The sequence below is a fragment of the Salminus brasiliensis genome, chromosome 14, assembly GCF_030463535.1.
Source record: "Salminus brasiliensis chromosome 14, fSalBra1.hap2, whole genome shotgun sequence".
NCBI lineage: Eukaryota > Metazoa > Chordata > Actinopteri > Characiformes > Bryconidae > Salminus > Salminus brasiliensis.
Genome location: NC_132891.1, coordinates 4,768,362 through 4,789,705, shown reverse-complemented (window position 1 = coordinate 4,789,705; position 21,344 = coordinate 4,768,362). Strand labels below are relative to the sequence as shown.

At 43.7% G+C, this 21,344-nt stretch overlaps 1 protein-coding gene across 1 annotated transcript; it reads left to right on the top strand.

The window, feature by feature from the left end:
• The first annotated feature begins 537 nt into the window (after nucleotides 1-537).
• slc6a1a (solute carrier family 6 member 1a) lies at nucleotides 538-17,384 on the top strand. Its single transcript, XM_072697367.1, has 15 exons — nucleotides 538-1,083; nucleotides 2,079-2,465; nucleotides 2,625-2,756; nucleotides 3,476-3,576; nucleotides 3,670-3,779; nucleotides 4,765-4,897; nucleotides 5,360-5,494; nucleotides 6,532-6,635; nucleotides 7,010-7,134; nucleotides 7,251-7,363; nucleotides 9,046-9,177; nucleotides 9,862-9,964; nucleotides 10,457-10,557; nucleotides 11,764-11,931; nucleotides 12,892-17,384. Exons 2-15 carry the CDS (start codon nucleotides 2,225-2,227, stop codon nucleotides 13,282-13,284), a joined length of 2,091 nt encoding a protein of 696 aa, XP_072553468.1. The 5' UTR covers nucleotides 538-1,083; nucleotides 2,079-2,224; the 3' UTR covers nucleotides 13,285-17,384.
• The last annotated feature ends 3,960 nt before the right edge of the window (nucleotides 17,385-21,344 follow it).

The following is a 21,344-nucleotide window of genomic DNA, read 5'->3' as shown; positions in this document are numbered from 1 at the left end:
TTTAACACGTCGATGTATTGTCATTTGCGGTGGGTTGGGTTTGTGGGGTGAAATTCCCCTGCTTTGGGGTGGGTAGTGGGTGCATGGGGCAAAATATGCGGTTCCTCTTTTTTCAAATGGAGAAACGTTGAGGAGCACAGATGAATGGCTGAAGCGTGTGAGTCATCTCGTGCTGCATCAGGAATTTTCACTAGAGCCAGAACGACTTAAGCCTTTCAAAAGTCGGGAATGGTGGATGCAAAATGTCAAAAAACCAAATGTGTGACGTTCTCAAACTCAGAAATGTTCATTTTATGATTTTTATAAAACTCCTTAAATGATTTTCTTCACTTTTCTCTCCAATTTATTTAGAGCAATAACATTTATTAAAGAAACGGCATTGAGATAAGCATTGACATAAAAACTGCATCTGCGTATGTGTTCTCATCAACTTTACCTGGAGAATCGTCCATATGCACACTGACTGTGCTGCTGTGTGTGTGGCGCTCGCCAGAACGACTAGAAGGGAAAGAAAGAGAGGGGGGGAGAGAGAGAGACAGAACGCGACAAAGATAGAGCAAGAGAGAGAGCGAGAGAGAGACAGAGAGAGAGAGAGAGAGCGGAGGGATCGACTTTCAGATGACATTGAGGCTATGTAGATGCCAGTTGGGAATTGTGCTCCCCTCCGCGCTCCTGCTTGTTGATGTTAGAGAGTGGCACAGGGCGAAGCTGCTCCTTCTCCGGTGAGTTCAGCACCGCCTGCCCGTGGACAGCTCCGTCCTCCCTTCAGCCTTTCAGCACCCCCTGCCTCTGGACAGCTCCTTCTCCCTGTCAGTCTACAGCCTTTCAGCACTACCTGCCCACGGACAGCTCCTTTATTTCAGCACCACGCTGCCTCTGGACAGCTCCCCGCAGCGAGGCACCTGGACTCCAGCCCCTCAGGACCGTTTTGGGGGTTCGTTTCAAGTCTTTTAATGGAAATAAAACACATTTATGTTCAGGGCAACACTGGAAGTTTACAACTTGGGGAGGAATCTACGGATACCTCGTTGCACGACTCACAGCCACAGACAAAACCTCTTCGGAAGAGCGCTGAAATTTACTGTAAGTAGATGTTTTCTCTTTATCTTTAATTTTTTGGTTTTATAGGGGGGCATTATTTAGAATATTTAGAATCCTTCGTGCGGTGAGCCTAACTTGCTGTGCCAAAAAAAAGTCCAGTACAAAATCCAGCCCATATCCAATCAAAGTGTAAAGTTACTATTCATTTTGGAGTGATTTTCAGGATTTCTGAGCCTGTATTCCTTTTTTCCCAGAGATGTTTACACGGTCTGGTCGCTCTGCTCGCTCGTTGTGACAAACAAAGGCTAGACAGAGTGCACAGTCTTGTGCGTAAAGCTTTGCGCACGGGGCATAACGTGTCCTCGGTGCCTAAATCTCCTCGCCGTGCGTTATAAGCATCACGTAGCACATTAAAACGCATAGCTTTGAATAAGAGAATACTGGAAACGTGCATTGCTTCTCATTAGAGAGTTTGGAGAGGGGGCTTTATTCGTTTTTCCAGTGAAGTGTCCACAAAACTGGACGCTACGTTGCGCACGACGACGCGAAAAGTATGTCTTTGCTTGGGTTTACATTCAACGAATGCATGAAATAAACGAGCAATCGACAAATTATTGATGAAAAAATTGATAGATTGAGTTTATAGTGGGAATTATGCAAATAATTAAAGCCATATTCAGCTTGGATTGGTTCATTTGCGCTGACATAATGGTTGCTAATGTTATTTATGAGATTGCTGTGGTTAATCTTGCAATTTCGTGTCAGTTTATGCCATGAAAAACGTACAAACGTGAATATTGAGGAGTTAAGACACAGTCAACAGTGGTCTGTTTGGGCTCTGCTATATTTTACGCTACGCCACGAATGGAAATGAACGAAAGCGCACCAGACCAATAGTGGCTAAGGCTGGAATACTGGCTGCCTGAAGGCAGAACAACACTTCCATTGAGGCTCTTCTCGACGTGAACTGCATGATAAGGCTGATTTACGCTGCTGTGTTATTGGTGAGGACCAATAACGTGGTTTCGTGTCTCCAGGTTAAGGGCAACTGACGAGCTGTCTGGCGCTGCTGCTGTTCGACTGTTCGAGGGGGGGGTTTAGTCAAGAACCACAGAACCGACATAAAAACAAGAACACGAAGCTGAACCATCGCGACCACGAGCTGCTAACATAACCCGGAGAGATGGCGACCAACGGCACCAAGAGCACGGACGGCCAGGTAGCCACGGAGCTGAACGAGGTGACCACCAACGACAGACCCAAAGCAGAGGAGAGCAAAGAGGAGCAGAAGAAGAAGAAGAAAGAAGTGCCGGAGAGGGAGACGTGGGCTGGAAAGTTTGACTTCTTGCTGTCGTGTGTGGGCTACGCCATCGGGCTGGGCAACGTGTGGAGGTTTCCTTACCTGTGCGGCAAAAACGGAGGAGGTAAGCGCAGTTCTGGAGGCTTGGTGGGACCAAAGGAATGGTGGTGGTGGTGGTGGGGGGGGGGAGGGGGAGGGGGGGGCGTCGTTGCATAAGTGTCAATGGATCAGGCTTTGGTGAAGGTGCAGATTGATGACACGGTCCTTGTCTTGTGCACCACAGGGGCCTTCTTGATTCCTTACTTTCTGACCCTCATTTTTGCTGGGGTCCCTTTGTTCCTGCTCGAATGCTCCCTGGGTCAGTACACGTCTATCGGCGGACTGGGAGTATGGAAGCTGGCTCCGATGTTCAAAGGTACAGTATGGGTCCACCTATAATGGACTATTGCTCACACCCAAACTCAACCAGTTAGCACTGCTATCCATAGATCCCCATTGAGTTTAAGTGGCTACAAGCAAAGGTGCCTCAAAAGAGCCATACTATGATGAAAATGTCCAGCACCAGTTAAAGGATGAGCTTAGAACCTTATATTCAAGCCAAGAACCACAGAGGAACCTTCAGTAACCTCCAGTCTGAGGTTATCTTCTAATCGTGTTGCAGTTGGTTGAGTGTCTATCTGTGACGACCTTCTTATGAGGCATGTAGACCCTCAAAAAGGGTCATAGGAGGCAACACTGAGCACTTAGGTAAGATGGCAACTTCAAAATCAAATCTGGCTGAATTCCAGGCAAGTTGCTTTTGGTGACCCTTTTTTGAGGGTCTACATGGCTTGGATTTGCTAATGTGTACATGTGAGGGTTGTTGTCAATGGAAACTCAATAAAGACCTCAAATGGCTACATTTCAATAATGCCTGCTCTTCATAGCCCCCCATGCTGAATTAACACTCACACTGTCCATTTGCTTCCAGCTGAACCTAAACAAACACACACCAGGCCCTCATCCAACACTGTAGGTGTTAATTCAAGCCCGAGGCCTTTTACTATGCATCTGCCTTCAGACTGTCACAAACCGTTTGCGAGCCTTGGCCCCAGTGCCTCCCGAATTGTGTAATTACGCATGTTCTCACCGCAGGTGTTGGCCTCGCTGCAGCAGTACTCTCCTTCTGGTTGAACATTTACTACATTGTGATCATCGCTTGGGCCTTGTATTACCTATACAACTCATTCACGACGGTAAGTATCTCTCACGCTTGGTCATAATACATAGTTATCCATCATTGACACTTGATGAAAATATAACACAGCATGTTTATCCTCTTGTTTCAGAACCTTCCATGGAAATCTTGCAACAATGCCTGGAACACAGAGAAATGCTTCACGAACTACAGCATTGCAGACACCACCAACCTCACCAGTGCAGTTATGGAGTTCTGGGAGTAAGAGCAAAGTTGTTCATTCCATAAATTGAGAAGTTTGATTTGTGCAATGTCATAGAAGAAGAACCACTTGGCATTTAGAGCCACTAAGCCACTAATTTCTTTTTGGAACCTGAGGTAGCCCCCCCCCCCCCCCCCCTTCTTCCTATTAAACCATCTGTTCATATCTCCACCTTGCCACCGCTAGCAATGCTCCCAACACTAGGAGGGTAAAGACTTAACACACGTCTCCCTAATACACACAAAGCCAGCCACCGCCTCTTTTTTTCTGAACTGCTTCTGATGTTTGCCCATTGCTGGGCAGCCGACATACTCTAAGTAAAGCTCCAGGTCCCCAGCTCTGCCTAGCTCTGGCTAGCTCTGGCTGCCTAGCTCTGGCTAGCTCTGGCTAGCTCTGGCTAGCAGAAGCCTGTGCTGGCCAACATCGCTTAAGAGTGATGATGATGAGGGGAGAGAGACCCAATTACACACCCAACCAACTGTGCTCTCTCAGACTCCGGCTGCTGATGGCAAAGTGGCATGGCTCGAGATTTGAACTCACAACCCCCCCAGGCCATAGTGGTAGAGCGTTAGAACGCTGAGCCACTCTGAGCCCCAAAAGCAGTTGTTCCAGAAAAACGCTTAAGTGTAATTATCAAATATTGTCAGATTATCTTCATCATGAGAGTGATCAAGTTATTTCCAGACTGTTGAAACCTGGAAAAATGGTCTGATTCCACAGAAACCTGCATGCTTTGAGAATGAATGCTGTAAGTTGGCCTATTTATGCACTTGAGACAAGCAGAATACGCCACTTTTACTAGATATACTGACCTGCAACATGTCAAACATGTCTGGAGATTGGTTGAATAGTCATTTAAAATCCTTTAACAGTCTCGAAATTAGACACTGTAGATATTGGGACTGGATGGGAGCTGTTTTTGGAGTCGATTAAGCTCCTAGAGTCTTTTAGTCAGTGTTCATACTGCTGTACATGTTCCTACAGGCGCAACGTGCACGACATCACTGACGGCTTAGAAAAACCTGGTCAGATCCGACCACACCTTGCAATAACCCTCGCCATTGCTTGGGTCCTTGTGTATTTCTGTATCTGGAAAGGTGTGAGCTGGACTGGAAAGGTAAGAGCTCTCTCTCTTTCTCTCTCTGACTGTTGAAAATGTGGTACTTCAGTGCTGACTTAATGAATGAAGCAGACTGTAGTGCGAATGAATGGACGCAGGAAAGCCGGTGCAGCGCTCCTGGGTTTTTTTGGTTAAGGCTAATTTGGCTAATTTGAGCAATTCAGACTTTCTGAGGTAGGTTTGTATCAAATATTTCAAATAATTATTCAGATGCTGCCGTGGAATAGCCTGGAAATGAGATTTGCTGATAGCTTTCCATCAGATGTCACAGTGTTAAACTATTTGACAGTGTAGAACATACTGATCTCTGCTGAATAACACTGGTTATATAATACTAGATTATATAAAGACAATTTCGACTCCCTGTTGACGGTAATTGTGCTGATGTAATCATTTTATTCAGGTAAGTGAAGCAAGTGATCGTCTCCTCTCACACAGATAATATGTGCTGTTTTCTAGGTTGTTTATTTCTCAGCCACCTACCCCTACTTCATGCTATTCATTCTGTTCATCCGTGGGGTCACTCTGCCCGGAGCGTCTGACGGAATCATGTTCTATATCACACCCGATTTTGAGAAGCTCAAAGAGTCAGAGGTAATTTCACAGTAAATAGAGTCAACAAATCACCAGTCAAACAGAGAATCCAGCAAGAAAGCAAGCATTAGGAAGTTCCCCAGATCAGTGCTCACTGTTTCTCTTCTCTTCTGTTTTCATCTCTCCTCTCCTTTCCTCTCCTCTATTCTCTCCTCTCCTCTTACCTCCTCCTCTCTTCTCCTCTTCTCTCCTATTCTCTCATCTCTCTTCTTCTTTTCTCTTCTCTTCTTTACTCTTCTCTCCTCTTCTCTTCTCTCCTCCTCTTTTCACTTCTCCTCTCCTTTCCTATCTTCTCTACTCTCCTCCACTCTTCTCTTCTCTACTCTAATTTCGTCCTCTTTTTTCTTCTCCTCTCCTCTCCTCTCTTCTCCTCTCTCATATCCTCTCTCTTCTTCTCTTCTCTACTCTTCTCCTCTCTTCTCCTCTTCTCTCCTCCTCTCTCATATTCTCTCTTCCTCTCTTCTCTTCCCTTCTCCTCTCTTCTCTTCCCTTCTCCTCTCTTCTCTTATCCTCTCTGCTCCTCTCTTCTCTCTACTTCTCTCCTCTTCTCTCCTCTTTTCTTCTCTCATCCTCTCTTCTCTTCTCCTCTCCTTTCCTATCTTCTCTATTCTTCTCTTCTTCTTTCTTCTCCTCTATTCTCCTCTCTTCTCTCCTCCTTTCTCCTCTTCTCTAACCTTTTCCTCTCTTCTCCTCTATTCTCTTCTCTTCTCCTCTATTCTCTTCTCTTCTCCTCTCTTTTCCTATCTTCTCTACTCTTCTCCTCTCTTCTCCTCTGTTCTCCTCTTTTCTTTCCTCCTCTCTCCTCCTCTCTTCTCTCTTTCTCTTTTCTCTTCTCTTTTCTTCTCTTCTCTCCTCCACTCTGCTCTTCTCCTCTCTTCTCCTCTCTTCTCTATTCTTCTCTTCTCTTCTCTTCTCTTCTCTTCTCTTCTCTCTTCCACTCTGCTCTTCTCTTCCCTTCTCCTCTCTTCTGTTTTCTATTTATCTACTTTCTTTCATATTTCCACCTCCTCTCCTTCTTTCCTTTCTTCTCCTCTCAGGTGTGGCTGGATGCTGCTACTCAGATTTTTTTCTCGTATGGTTTGGGTCTGGGTTCTCTGATTGCGCTTGGCAGCTACAACCCTTTCAATAACAATGTTTACAGGTACAGTCCACCTAACCCAGAGAGATTACCTTAGTCACTGCACACTGAAAGGTTACTTTTGCTGTAACCCTGGACCTCTTGCAGGCCCCTTATACTAGCCACACTAGCACTAACACTTGCCTAAATTGTGCTCAGCATTGTTGACTGTAATTAAAGACCCATCAGCTCACTAATGTATGAGGATATAAATAAACAAACCCAATGTTTGCCTTAAATTTCCATGTAATTAAACCGCAGAGTTCTCATCTGGGCACCCACTGCTTACATAATTAATTCTTCAGTCCTCATTATACTGCTGTCCAGCACTGAACGTCTGGCCCGTTACAAACTCACTGGAACTTCTAATGTCCTTGTTTTGCCTTTCTTTCATGCAGAGACTCCATCATTGTGTGCTGTATAAACTCCTTCACCAGTATGTTCGCTGGCTTTGTCATTTTCTCCATCGTGGGCTTCATGGCTCACGTGACAAAGAGATCCATAGCTGATGTAGCCGCATCAGGTAATGCATTTCTATTGAAAATCTTAAAAACGTCCACAAAAGAGGCCATTTAGCAGATAAACTAAGCAGGTCCCCCTACTTTAACCAGGCCTTAATTATCTGCTTTTCCTTCTCAGGTCCTGGCCTGGCCTTTTTAGCTTATCCAGAAGCAGTGACGCAGTTACCCGTCTCACCACTGTGGTCTATCCTCTTCTTCTCTATGCTGCTGATGCTGGGAATTGACAGCCAGGTGAGAATATTCAGCATTGCAAATTCAAGCTCTGACCTAGAAAACAGATGTAAACAAACAGCGGATCTGGATAAATCCCCTCCCCATTTCCCAGGTTTGCAGATTGTGTCTGGTTCAGCTCCCCTAGTGGCTGGACGAGGAACAGCAATGGGTTTTATTGTCTCCTTGCATTACTTTGATTAGACTACTGAGCCCCAGGTCTTGTCAGAGCCAGAGCTTTTATTGGTGATCTCATTTCTTTGACTTTCCTCATACAGTGTTTGCACAGTGCTAGTTTTTTTAAGCTAGTCTTTGCTCTAGAGTTTTGTCTGCGCATGCAAACAAAGCTTTAATTTGGAAATTACATCTGTAGTCCACTACTAGTTCAGCAAATATGATATAAAATAGAATACTCATCACTAGCATTTGTATGATGGATAAAGCTCATGCATACATGTATACTTTTAGATTTTAATAAAACAAAATAGTGACAAAAAAGCTAAACAATTTAAAAATTTAGAAAAACAATGTCTGAAATGTTCAAATATGTGACTTTCACTAACATATTTACATTAATGTTTTTACATAAGATGTTATAAATGTTAAAAGTTAGTCAGTAGCAGTCAGCATTATCATCAGTTGTATTCCAGCAGGCATCGGACGTCAGTTTCACTCCAATATCAGACAGACATTGAACTTTAGTTGGATATCAAAGTCAAATAGGTCAAATTTGGTCACCATACGTCACTACCCAGTGCTGGTATTTTACTTCTGCTAATGATGTTGGCATGTGATGTTTGGAAGATGTTGGATTTCGGTTAAAAAAAATGACTTAAAACCAACAAATTGATGTTTATATTAGATGTTGTCCTGACATTGTGACAGCACAACCTACAAACCAGAAAACAATTTCTGTTGACGTTGGTGGTCAGCTGGGATTGGCATTTCACCAAACTGCAAACGAACACAGCTACACTAATGAAGTGAATAAGGTGCTTGCAGATGCTATTCACACAGGGACTGTTCATTAAAAATGGCCATCAACTGGCTCACAAGTGGCACAACCGTTGGCCCTAAGAGAGCAAGCAAAACTAGGTGGGTTGGATGACCCATCCTCTCCCGCAATAGCTTAGTGAGATGCTAGTGACACAGTTAGTGTTCTCCTCAAAGTGTGTTGAAGCATGTGCTAGCCTTCACCTTCCCAGCTTGCCCGAGTTGGTGGAATTTGGTACAGCCAAATTAGCATTGGTTAGCCAGTTAGCGGTGTCTAGCATAATGCTCTCTGTGTTTTACTTGTTTGACATTTATTTTTTTGGATTAATGTTCCAAATACTATTAGGCTACTAAATAAGGCTGAACAAATAATTGATAATTATGCAAATGACATTTAGAACCTCTAAGAACTGTAATCCTGCCCATGTTGCTTATTGCTTTTTTTCCCTACTGTGTGTGTGTGTGTGTGTTTTCATGTACTGACCCCTGAGAAACTTTCTACCATATGTTTTACTCATGTGACTCTACCCTGTCCAGACCTGAAAGCAATACAGAGCACAGTTTAAGTATCGCGCCAACTGAGCAACTCGACCATCATTTAAACACTGGTTAAATGTGTGCTGCTGAGCATGGAGTAGTCTAATGGCCTTTGATCAGACCAGTCATTTGCTAATCTGCAACTTTCTACCCATCCTCCATGTTGGCTGCAGTTTTGCACTGTGGAGGGTTTCATCACTGCTCTGGTGGACGAGTTCCCGAGCGTTCTGAGAAAAAGACGGGAGATCTTCATTGCATGTGTTTGCGTCGTGTCCTACATTATCGGCCTATCCAACATCACACAGGTAATCACATGATTGTATGCTGCCATGAAAGAATGTACCCTGAGAGTTTGTTGGGCATATCATACAGACATGAATTAAGACCAGAACTACACTCCTAGAAATAGAGCTGCTAGAAAGGGTTCTTCAGAGCAGTGCCATAAAACACCAACTTTTGTATCTCTATAAAAAAAAAACATCCATCTTCAGGGTGCAGTCACAAAGAACATGGGCACCGAGGTCCCATTCCTTTCCGTTCTATAGGAATGAAGCCAAAATTGTCCGCCATGTCGTCAAATGCAATAGTCTGTGCAATAGAGACCCAAGGCAGAGCCAGACACGCCTCCTCATTTAGTAGACCCGCCTCACTTCGTTCCTAAGAAAGACAGTTTAGAGGAGGACAATGAGATGGAAAATGGGCTGTTTTGTCAATGAAACATATGGGCATGGGCAGAGCTATACATCATACCGCAACCAGCCAGCAGAGGCGCTAGACCTGTAGCTGCTTCATTTTTGAGAGATGTTGTGCTGTCCATGCTTTCTACAGTCACTGGTTTAGGATGTTTTTCCTAGAACTGAGAGTGTCCAAGGCAAGAACCTTTTAAAGAACCTTCATTTTGATGGGTAACTTGTAAGGACAGTGTAATTGAGTCATAGTCTACATGATCTATGTGTCTATATCTCATTTTCTGGTGCTAAATCTCTCAGGGTGGTCTCTATGTCTTCAAACTCTTCGACTACTACTCTGCCAGTGGAATGTGTCTTCTGTTCCTGGTGTTCTTTGAGTGCATCTCTATCTCTTGGTGCTATGGTGAGTGATACATCATGTCCTTTCAGTGTTATTTAATTTATTATTTAACAGCTTGCCATAATTCTCTCCTCTAGTAGTAGTTTTGAAACCAGTACTTTTACACTTTTACTGGAGTAAAAAGCTTAAGTTGATACTTCAGCTTCTATAGAAGTCTTTTAAACCCTCGTATCTCCACTCACTTCTACCTGAGTCATGAATGTCAATACTTTTGACACCTTTGCTTAGGAATCATGCATGCACATAAGAAGAACCTGCTATATAATCTTTAATATTGAAGCTATATGAAAGACTGGCTAAATGTCTGCGGTAGAACTGCACCAAGCAGGAGAACTAAGGCAGGTTTGGAGCATGATTAAGATTAAGATACATGCCTCAGTTGTCCCCTTGAGGCCTATGTGTGCTGTTGTGTAAGAGCACAAGTCTTAAGGCATGCTGCTTAACAGCTGAAAGCGGCCAATTTTAAGTGTCCTCTCTGATTTCATGCCAATTTAGGTGTGAACAAGTTCTATGATAACATCCAGGAGATGATTGGATACAAGCCCTGCATATGGTGGAAGCTCTGCTGGGTTTTCTTCACTCCTTTGATCGTGGCTGTAAGTATATGTGCTTTTTTTCTCATTGCACAGAACACTCTGTCTCAGTCTTACAAAAGAAAAAAATAAAGTACAGGCTGATATAGTGATAGGGTGTTCCTCACCAGGGTTCAATTCCTCTACTGTCTAATGGCTTACTGTTGGTGTAGCTCAGTTTAGTGATGGCAAATTCTTCTCCTATCACACAATGCTCTTGACCTGGGTGTGTTATGGCTACACACCTAAAAATATATGTCCCATGTGTGTCCCATCTTTGTAATAGAGATCTATTTCAAACATCATTCTTAAAAAGCAATTTCTTCCTAGAACCCACAAACACAGTTATTATGAAGATCCTGATATTCCCCAGCATTTTCTTGTTAGGGGTTTGCTCAGTTTAAAGGACAATGGGGTCCATCCTCATACGTGAAGAGCTGTGAACAATTATGCTGTTTAAAAACACATCAGCGGTCTTGGTTGAGCAGTCTAATGCACTACCACTACAGCCCAGAGGTCATGAGTTCAAATCCCGAGCCATGCCGCTTTGCTGTCTGCAGCCTTTGCCATCAGCAGCCAGAGTCTGAGAGAGCACAATTGCTCTCTCATGTATTGGAGGAGATATGTGTGAAGTCCTTACCCTCCTTGTGTTGGGAGTATTGCTACTGTTAAAGGAGCTGCGAACAGGGGGTTAGTTGGCAAAAAAAGAAAAGAGCTGTGGAGCTGTGTTCACTGGAATGATGGATGGTTGGTGCTCCATCCAGTACTTTTGGGACGAGTTTGGGAGTTGGGAATGAGGTGGTGGTGATAATCCAACATCACTAAATGCAATCAAATCATCACAACAGTGCTACAAAATGTAGTAGAAAGTCTTCCCTGGACAGTAGAGACAGTTACTCCAACAAAAGCATGAATAAACTCTTTCTTTAATGAATGAGCAGGTGTCCCAATACTTTTGTCCATATAGTGTATAAGCAAATGGTATTGGTACTGCTGTGGAATTCATATTTGTTTTGTTGGCTTTCCTATAATTGAAGTCCTACAGGACAACATAGACCCCCTGGCCCATTCATGACCTTTCATGAACCTTTGTGTGGACTCCAAATGTTCTCTTAAACAGGATCAGACTGTTTTGGAGGCACCAATTCAAGGTGAAGCAGAAAGGCATTGTGGAAATGAGCTTATGGACCATATTCTAACTCCATGATGTTGCCTCACCTTCTCTTTCAGGGAGTGTTTCTCTTCAGTGCAGTCCAAATGGTTCCCCTCACCATGAACAACTACGTGTTCCCAGCCTGGGGCCAGGGTGTGGGCTGGCTTATGGCCTTGTCCTCCATGATTCTCATTCCAGGCTACATGGGCTACATGTTCCTCACCATGAAGGGAACATATAAGGAGGTAACCTCAATGCTGAGTGTGTTATTTGAATCTAGCCGCCATTCACAGTAAGGTCCCATATAGACACCATAGACACACGAAACAAAGGGCCCTGACTATGGTATTTTTTAAACATACAGTGTAAATGTTGTCTAACGTTCAAAAGATACCACTCACTTCCAATCATGTGGCTCAAATTGGCTTTGAATTCACCATGGTTGTGATGTCAAGACCATGAAAACATTTACATGCGACCACCTATTCAGGAAGACTCGTTGGAGTTGAAGATGTGGGGATAGTTTTTTAAGAAAATGATCATATGGGGATTCGTTTTGACTGATTGTGGTATTTAAAACCATGCAGACATTAGGGTGTTTTCACACTGGCCTTATTTAATCTGAACCTTCTGAATTTTCCTTTTTTAGTGTGATCTGAATCAAAATAGCAGATGTGAGAGGTCAAAGGACCTTAGTACAGTTGGATTGTATTGTAAAAACACTATTTTAGAGGGTTCAGACTTTAAGACCAATCACAGGAAGGCATTGAGGCAGGCTATCATCACCCATTAAACAATGGAAGAAGCAAAAGAACCAGAAAAGTAGAAAGAATGAGCGTCAGGAGCACATGTGGATGGTTATATCTGTGGGTGATGGTATAACTGCTGCAGGAAGAGGTATTTTTTAATTCAGTGAACTGGAACTATGGTCTCTGGTCAATCATTTTTGTATTCATTGTCTGGAAAAGACAGCCAGCCGAACTGACAACAGGCCACATCAGACACACAACCCTCTACAAACCAGTCAAAGACAAAAATAGGAAGACGCAGCCCATGTAGGTGGTGCGGACAGGACGTAGGTGTATCGCCAACGCAATGTAAAACCAAACAGCGTAACAAAAAGAGAAACCTTGCTCCGGACCTCATTGAATAAAGAAAATTAGGAAAATGTGGAAAAGGCCCTGACATTTGATGTATCCTTGCAGCGGATCAGGATAATGCTACAGCCTCCAAAGGTGGTGAGGGCCCAAGAGAACGGGCCCGAACAGCAGCAGCAGCAGCAGCAGCAGCAACCGGCACAACCGGCTCAGCCGGCACAATCGGTTCAACCTGCACAACCGGTGCAACCGGCACAACCGGCTCAGCCAGCGCAGCCAGTGCAACCGGCTCAGCCAGCGCAGCCGGCACAGCCGGCACAACCAGCGCAGCAGCAGCAGGTACAACAGCAACAGCAGCAGCAGCAAGCTCAACAGCCCCAACAACAGCAACCGCAGCCAGCACAGCAGCCACCGCAGCAAGCACAGCAGCCACCGCAGCAACAGCAGCAGGCTGAAAACGCCGCCCCGGCCAACCCTGCCAATGCAGACGCCAACGTCTAAGGCCCTAGCTGAGAGCAATCAAAGACGAACAATACAGAGGACTTCCATGTTTATACAATAATAGAATCATCTACCTCCAGGGGCCAAACATGATCCAATCCAATCTTTACAAAATGATGTGTGACGGTTTGACTTTCACATTTAGGAGACTTACCAGGTCTTGGGTAGGAGTTCTAAGCGTGAAAGCAAAGCGTGTTCGTGTCAAAAAAAAAAAAATATTCAAAAAAAAAATCCATTATACTGTATGCGAGTGAACCTGTCTAATGTGTTAATACTGTGAGTTCAATTCAAAGCACAGCGCGTCGAAGCATAAGCTATCAATCCGTGAGGTACTCTATAGGAGTCTATATACGTGTTGCTCAGAAGCACACAGCACATCCGAGGAGATCCGGAATCGGAAATATCAGATATTACATCCAAAAGCAGGTCGTTCGCAATGCCTCACGTTGCAAATCCAAAAGGAGCAAAACCCAACCCCCCCCCACCCCCTGATCCCGACATGCCTCGGCGGGGTGACGAGGGGCGGAGGTCTAAAGCACAAAGAAATCTGAATTAGGAGAGCCCTTGGGTGACCCACTATCTGTCGTTTCGATATTTTTGTTAGAGAGACTGTTACTATTTTCTTTTTTCTTTTGCTGGAAGTAAAAAAAATTATTAAAAAGAGTAAAAAAAGAGAAAACCTACTTGTACGTGATCGGAAACCATTTTTAGACTTCTTTTTAGGATGTTTTGTACACTTAATGTTGTGATCGAGGACCAAAATTCTAGACTAAAGCAAAAACAGTATCTATGCCATGCAGTGTATAGGTTGCAGAACAGGGTACAAAAGTGCGGAAGTTGAAAAGAATAAAAAACTGAACTAAACTAAAAAAAAAAAATACAAAAAAGAGAGAAACTAAACCACAGGGTTTTTTTTAGTGTCAGCATCCGCCTGTCGACCAGTGCTGTCATATCAGTCCTGTTTACGCTTCTGTGCTTCTTATCAGGTTATCAGGAATAGAGGTAGAAGGCAAAGCACAACTGAATCTCCGAACTACTGCAAAAGCCAGGAGAAACGAAGAGCGGGGCGTTATATTTCCGAGCTTGGACCAAACAGACGGCAAGAAGTGGTATTTCAGCAAAACATCAGTGAAATCCTTGTAAATCTGGTCGAAATACCTAATATTTCTCTTTTTTATATTGTTGTAAGAATATTTATTACATTTGTTTGTCAAATTTTTCCCAATTTTGGTACTTGGCCAATTAACCCAGCCATTCGTAGCTCCCTCTAGCACTAGCGCTAGCAATTCTCTCGACAATAGGACTTAGGACTAAGGACTGAGGACTGAGGTCTCCTCCGATACATGCAAAGCCACACCGGCTAGCAGGCGCCTGTGCCGGCCAACATCGTTTTAAGAGTAATGTGGGGAGAGAGCGCCATACACGACCAGAGAGAGCTCTGCCAGTTGTGCTGTCTCTGACTCCGGCTGCTGATGGCAAAGCGGCATGGCTCATAACTCGAACTCGGATGATAGCCTGGTCGACTGCTGAGCCAGTCGGAGCACTCCGAGCATTATTTCTTAACGAAAAGCTAAATCTGATTTCCTAAACGAAGCAAAATGATCAGCCAATAAATAAATAAAATTAGAAGTTAATAAATCTGACATCTCAGATATTTCGACGACATTTAGGAGGATTTGACTTGCTGAGATATCAGGTTTTTGCAGTGCAGATTGATGAGAAATCAGAGACGTTCTTCGTTCACGTGCCAAAATGCCCGACCGAATCTGTGATCAGACCGGGAACAAAGAGGGAAGACAGCACCTCTGTAACATGAGATTCTGACCCGTTTACAGCGAGCAGTGCCGTCTGCATTTCTGGGATCAGCACATCTCCGAGCTTTCGGCTGTAAATCGTGTTTTTCTTTGTCGCGTTTTGTTTTCATCAGAAAGCACAAGGTGTTCAGTCCCCTCCCAGACGAGCGGAGTGTGTTACAACACTGAGCTCCACACACACCGATCCGCAGAGCGTTCCCACGGCACGTCAGGATGGTACACTCTTAACCACTAAGGTGCGTCAGATGGTTCTTTGAGCGATGCCAGAAGAACCACTTTGGGTTTCTTTAGAAAAAACCCTGGTTGTGATAAAGATGAGTGTGAGTGTGAAGAACCTTTTAATTGGTGAAGAACCTGAGAAAGTTCTTTAGACCTTTGAAAAGTTAATCGTACTCTGGTTCTTTTGGGTTTATGGAAACAAAAGAACCAATAGTGGTTTCATTAAGAATCATGTTTGTTATGGAGAGTTGTGAGTGTGGAGAACTTTTAAATTGGTGAGGAACCTTTCTATCCAGTGAAGGTTCCTTAGACGTTTAAAAGGTTCTTCACACTCTGGTTGTTTTGGTTTATGGAAACACAAGAACCACCCTTGGTTCCATAAAGAGGCATGTTTGTAATAGAAATGTGTGAGAAGAACCTTTAAATTGGAGGAACCTTTCCATCCAGTGAAAGTTCTTTGGACCTTCCAAAGGTTCTCCACCCTCTGTTTCTGTTGGTTTATGGAAACAAAAGAACAACTTTTGGTTCCATTAGGAAAACCATGGTTGAAATAGAAATGTGTGGGAAGAACCTTTAAAATGGCGAAGAACCTTTCCATCCAGTTAAAGTTCGTTAGACCTGGAAAAGGTTACATTGGTGAGGAACCAATTTTAGACCTTTTAAAAGGTTCTCATTACTGAAAACAAAAGAACCACTTTTGGTTTTATACAGAACCAACTTTGTTATAGAGAGTTGTAAGTGCAAAGAATTGGTGAGGAACCTTTCCATCCAGTGAAAGTTCTTTAGACCTTTTAAAAGGTTCTCACCACTGAAAACAAAAGAACCACTTTTGGTTCTAGTAGAAAAAACACACTTGTAATAGAGATGAGTTGTAAGTGTGAAGACCCTTTCCATCCGGTGAAGTTCTTTAGACCTTCAAAAGGTTCTCCACCCTCTGATTCTGTTGGTTTATGGAAACAAAAGAACCACTGTTGGTTCCATATAGAACCCTGTTTGTTATAGAGAGTTGTAAGTGTGAAGAACCTTTACATTTGTGAAGACCCTTTCCATCAAGTTAAGGTTCTTCAGACCTTCAGACGGTTCTCCACCCTCTGTTTCTTTTGGTTTATGGAAACAAAAAAAAACACTGTTGGTTCTATTAGTAAAACCATGTGTGTAATAGAGATGAGCTGTAAGTGCAAAGACCCTTTCTATCTAGTGAAGGTTCTTTAGATCTTTTAAAAGGTTCTCAACACTGACTACAAAAGAACCAGTCGTAAGTGTGAAGACCCTTTCCATCCAGTGAAAGTTCTTTAGAGTTTAAAAAGGTTCTCTACCCTGTTTCTGATGGTTTATGGTTCTATTGGTAAAACCATGTTTGTAATAGAGATGATAGAGTATGAAGAACATTTCCATCCAGTGAAAGTTCTTTAGACCTTCAAAAGGTTCTCCGTTCCATTACAAACATGCTTCATTATGGCATCAAAAATGGTTCTTCTTCAATGGCCTGGCTCAGGGAACCATTTGAAGCACCTCTGTTTTTAAAAGCGTAGGCTGTCGACGCCGTTGAAGCGAAGTGAGGGTTTGCAGATCTATGGCAGCTACCTGTGAAATGCGTTTGGTCACCCGAAATCATGTTTACTCCGAGGAGAAGAGCACCTATGAAATGTGAAACGGCTACGTCCTGTGAAATTTGTACAAAAGTTACTTTACCACAGTTTTCTCTGGAACTTTGTTGTAAAACTGTGTCGTGTAAAACATGTAACTGTGAATGTCTGTATTACATTTGAAGTTATCGTCTAAATGTTGAAACATTTGAAAAAGAATTGCTGTTTTCTGCAATAATATTTTGATCTCAGAAACCCGAGCACATATCGTATGGAAATGATGAGAAGTGACAATGACTATAAAAATGATAATAACAAATAGAATTTATGTCTAGTAACAAATAATATTGTTTTGTATATTTTTATCTGTTAACTGCCTAACAACATAATATACGCAGGATATGTATTTAAATGGTGTCATATGATAAAGCACGATTGTCATGTTATTAAGAAAATGTATAAATAAAGATTATTGAAAATATTCAAGGGTTTTTTTTGTAATGGATACAAGCAATGACGAGTATAGTAGAAGTCCTTTAGCCATGTTTCAGTATACTTTGATATTAGGTCATCAAAAAAGAAAAGTTTGTGGACACCTCTTTGATAAATGCATTCAGCTACCTTTAGTCACACCCATTGCTCACACAGACACACACAGCTTGTCTAGTCACTGTAGGGAAGTACTGCCAATAGAATAGGCCTCCCTGGAGCTGATAAGAAAAATTAGACTATTGGCACCATGCTGCCTAATGTCAGGTGTGGGCTAGAGGGGTATAAAGCCCCCAGCATTGCTGTGGAGCAGTGGAAGAACTGTGTTCTCTGGAATGATGGATGGTGGAGCTCCATCCAGTACTTTTAGGATGAGTTGGGGAGAGTTGGGGATGATGAGTTGGGTTGCTGATCATCATCCAACATCCTGACCTCACTAATGCTCTTGTCGCTGAATGCAATCAAATCCCCACAGCAGTGCTCCTCTGCCTTCTCTGGACAGTAGAGAAAGTTACTCCAAAATAAGCAGGATCCGAAAAAACAATGAATGAGCACAAACACAAAATTCAAGAAACACAGGTGTCTAAAAATAGACCACCCCCCCCCCCCACACACACACACACACACAAGATTTGTATTTCTCACACACCAGCACTGTGCACCTCTCAGTGTGGTTGCCGCTGGTAACCAGACAGAGGGTAAAGAGAGAGAGAGACAGAGAGAGCAAGAAACAGAAGAGAGAGAGAGAGAGAGAGAGAGAGAGAGAGAGAGAGAGAGAGAGAGAGGAGGGGAGACAAAGGAGGGGATTGGGGAGAGAGGGACAGACAGACAGGCAGGGAGAGACAGACAGACAGACAGATAGACAGACCAGCCAGGGTAAAGAGAGGAAGAGAGAATATATGAGTAGAGAGAGAGAGAGAGAGAGAGAGAGAGAGAGAGAGGGAGAGAGAGAGAGAAAGAGTAGAGAGAGAGAGAGAGAGAGAGAGAGAGAGAGAGAGAGAGAGAGAGGGAAAGAGTAGAGAGAAGAGAGAGAGAGAGAGAGAGAGAGAGAGAGATAGAGAGAGAGGGAAAGAGAGGGAAAGAGTAGAGAGAGAGAGAGAGAGAGAGGGAAAGAGTAGAGAGAGGGGAGGTAATAAAGGGAGAGAGAAAGAAATAGACAAACAGAGAGAAAAGGAGAGCCAGGGTAGAGAGAGGTGGGTCAAATAAGAGAGAGAGAGAGAGAGAGAGGGGGGGAAGAGAGAGATAGAGAGAGGGAAACACGGTAGAGATTGAGAGAGGGTGAGAAAGAGAGACAGTAGAGAGAAAGAGAGAGCTAGAAGATGAGAGAGAGGCAGAATCTAGAGAACGGGGCTTTTTTTTTTGGGGGGGGGGTAGAGCAGCACCTCTGAGCAGCACCTCTGAGCGAACGTGAGCTCTTCAACACAAACAAAATGACTAACAGCCGGAACTGAACGCTAGTGTGTGACACAGCACGGCGCGTGTGAGGGAGCAATTACTGAGTATTTGTGGGAGTCTGTGTGGCTGAGGCTGCAGGAATGGCCCTGTCACTGCCTTGCATAACCGCTCCATGAATCACAGCCCCAACATGAACACAGGAGCTGCCAGCAGAACCTACTTCCAGCCCGTATCCGGCTTTCACCATCAATTCAGTCCTTTAACAGCCATTACAGCCAATTAACGTGACCTGTCTGAGAGCTGCAACAGGCAGGAACACTCACTGTGTGGACAAAGTATTGGGACACCTGCTCATTCATTGCTTCTTCTGAAATCAAGGGTTTTTAAACGTCCTGTATTTGTTGGGATAACTGCCTCTACTGTCCTGGGAAGACATTTTTCCTCTAGATTCTGGAGCATTGCTGTGAGGATTTGATTGCATTCAGCAACAACAGCAGCAAGTTAGTGAGGTCAGGATGTTGGATGATCACCATCCCACCTCATCCCAACTCCTCAACTCCGGCGATGGGATCATGTTTATTATTTTTCCCAGGGAGTCCTATTCTATTGGCAGTCCTTCTCTGCAAGAGTAGGTGGGCAGCTGATCCACGGTGGTCTTCTGCAAGCAGAGCCCAGCACAATGCCCCTGTATTCACACTGAGAACAGCCCACTTCTCAAATCCCCACAATGACTGAAGATGAGGTCAAGCTGTTGAACTATACAAACCATAGTTGTACAAAACACAATCACACAGCCGTCAATCTGCCATAACATTATAACCACTGTGTTGGTGTCTTGCTTGTGCCACCAAATCAGCTCCGATTCCGACAAGGCATGGCCTTCACAAGACCTCTGAAGACTTCCTAGTGTGGTATCTGGCACCAAGACTTTAGTAGCAGATCCTTTAAGTCAGTCATGTAGGTATAAGTGCAGGTATACAAAGGTGTAGAGTCATATGGGTCCACCTGCTCACTTCTGCTCAAGAACAATGAGAACGATAAGAATCTCCTGTAGGCTGGGATCTCTGCCACTGCTGGTAGACCAGTATGACCGTAAGCTTCCATACACCTGCAGATTCAGCTACATCCTTCACAACATGATCTTTAGCCACGGCCAACTGCAGCCATTCCTTTTAGCCAATCATTAACTGCATTGGCTTTGCCACCCATTTTCCACACATCCAACGAGACCCTCACTGCCTGATCATCCTTGTGCAGCACCATCTACAGGATCCTGACGTTACTACCACCTTAAACATGCAAGGTGACTCATTTTTATTATATTATATTTATATATTTTTTATTATATAGAATTTTTAAGACTACAACAAGACTTTAAACCTCACACATCTCTCTGACAAACAAGGTTCTTTATGGAAGCAAAATGATTTTTTGTAAAATAAACCTTTTGTAGGAATTTTAATTTTAATAATTTTAAGAGTGTTAAAAAAAGCACTCAACAGGATTTACCCTTTTATAGATTAAAGTTAGTATTATAGGTGCATGGAGAGCCTTTTGAGCGTTTAAAGAACCTCCACATGTATGCAGAGTCAAGAGTCAAGTCATGTATGCAAGTCAGACTCAATCCATAAATCCATAAATCCAGGCCAGACTGTGTGGCAGAGCTGTAGTGTTTGTTTATGGTGGAGAAATGTGCCATGCTTGAGTAGGCTGAGCCAGGAGAGTCTATGAAACACAGTCTTTTGTGTTGTATTCTCGAGGGTGTGGGATGTAAGATGCAGCTGGTTTGACAGACCCTTCATGTTTTTCTAAGAGCTGACACTGATGCCTTCCTGCACTCCGCCATCGCCTCCACTCCAGCCCAAACCATACAGAACAGACGAGCTTTTACAATGTCATAAAAAAGAGGTGAGTGGAAACGAGAGGAAAAAGCAGCCAGACATCTGATCTGATCATTGGTGAAGAACCTTAACTTCCACTTCTAAACTTTTTGGGAACCACCTGGATTTTTGGTCCCTCACTGTCCCTCACTGTTACATTTTACATTTAAGGCGTTTAGCAGACGCTCTTCTCCAGTGCTTTGCTATTTACCCAAGAAGAACCTCAGCTAGTTTAAATAGACTAATAATTTAAAGATGCCTCTAATCTTAGACTCTACTAAACACACGTCAGTAAGGAGACCATTCTGCTATTCACCCAAGAACTCTCAGAAGAGCAGGGTCTTCAGTCTGGGTTTGAGGACAGCGAGCGTTGGACTGTTCGGACACCCAGGGGAAGTTCACTCCACCACTTCGGTGCAGGACAGTAAAAAGTCTGGACGCTCGTCTTCTGTGGATCTTAAAGGATGGCGGGTCGAGACGAGCCGTACTTGAAGCTGGAAGGGCTCTCGGTGCAGATCGGCTTTTGACCATCGCCATCAAGTACGGAGGAGCTGGCTGGTCCAGGCTTGGCTTTGTAGGCCAGAGTCAGGGGTTTGAATCTAATGACCTGGGCAGCAGCTACAGGAAGTTACAGTGAAGAGAGAGCAGTGAAGAGACATGGCTAAGCTTAGGAACGT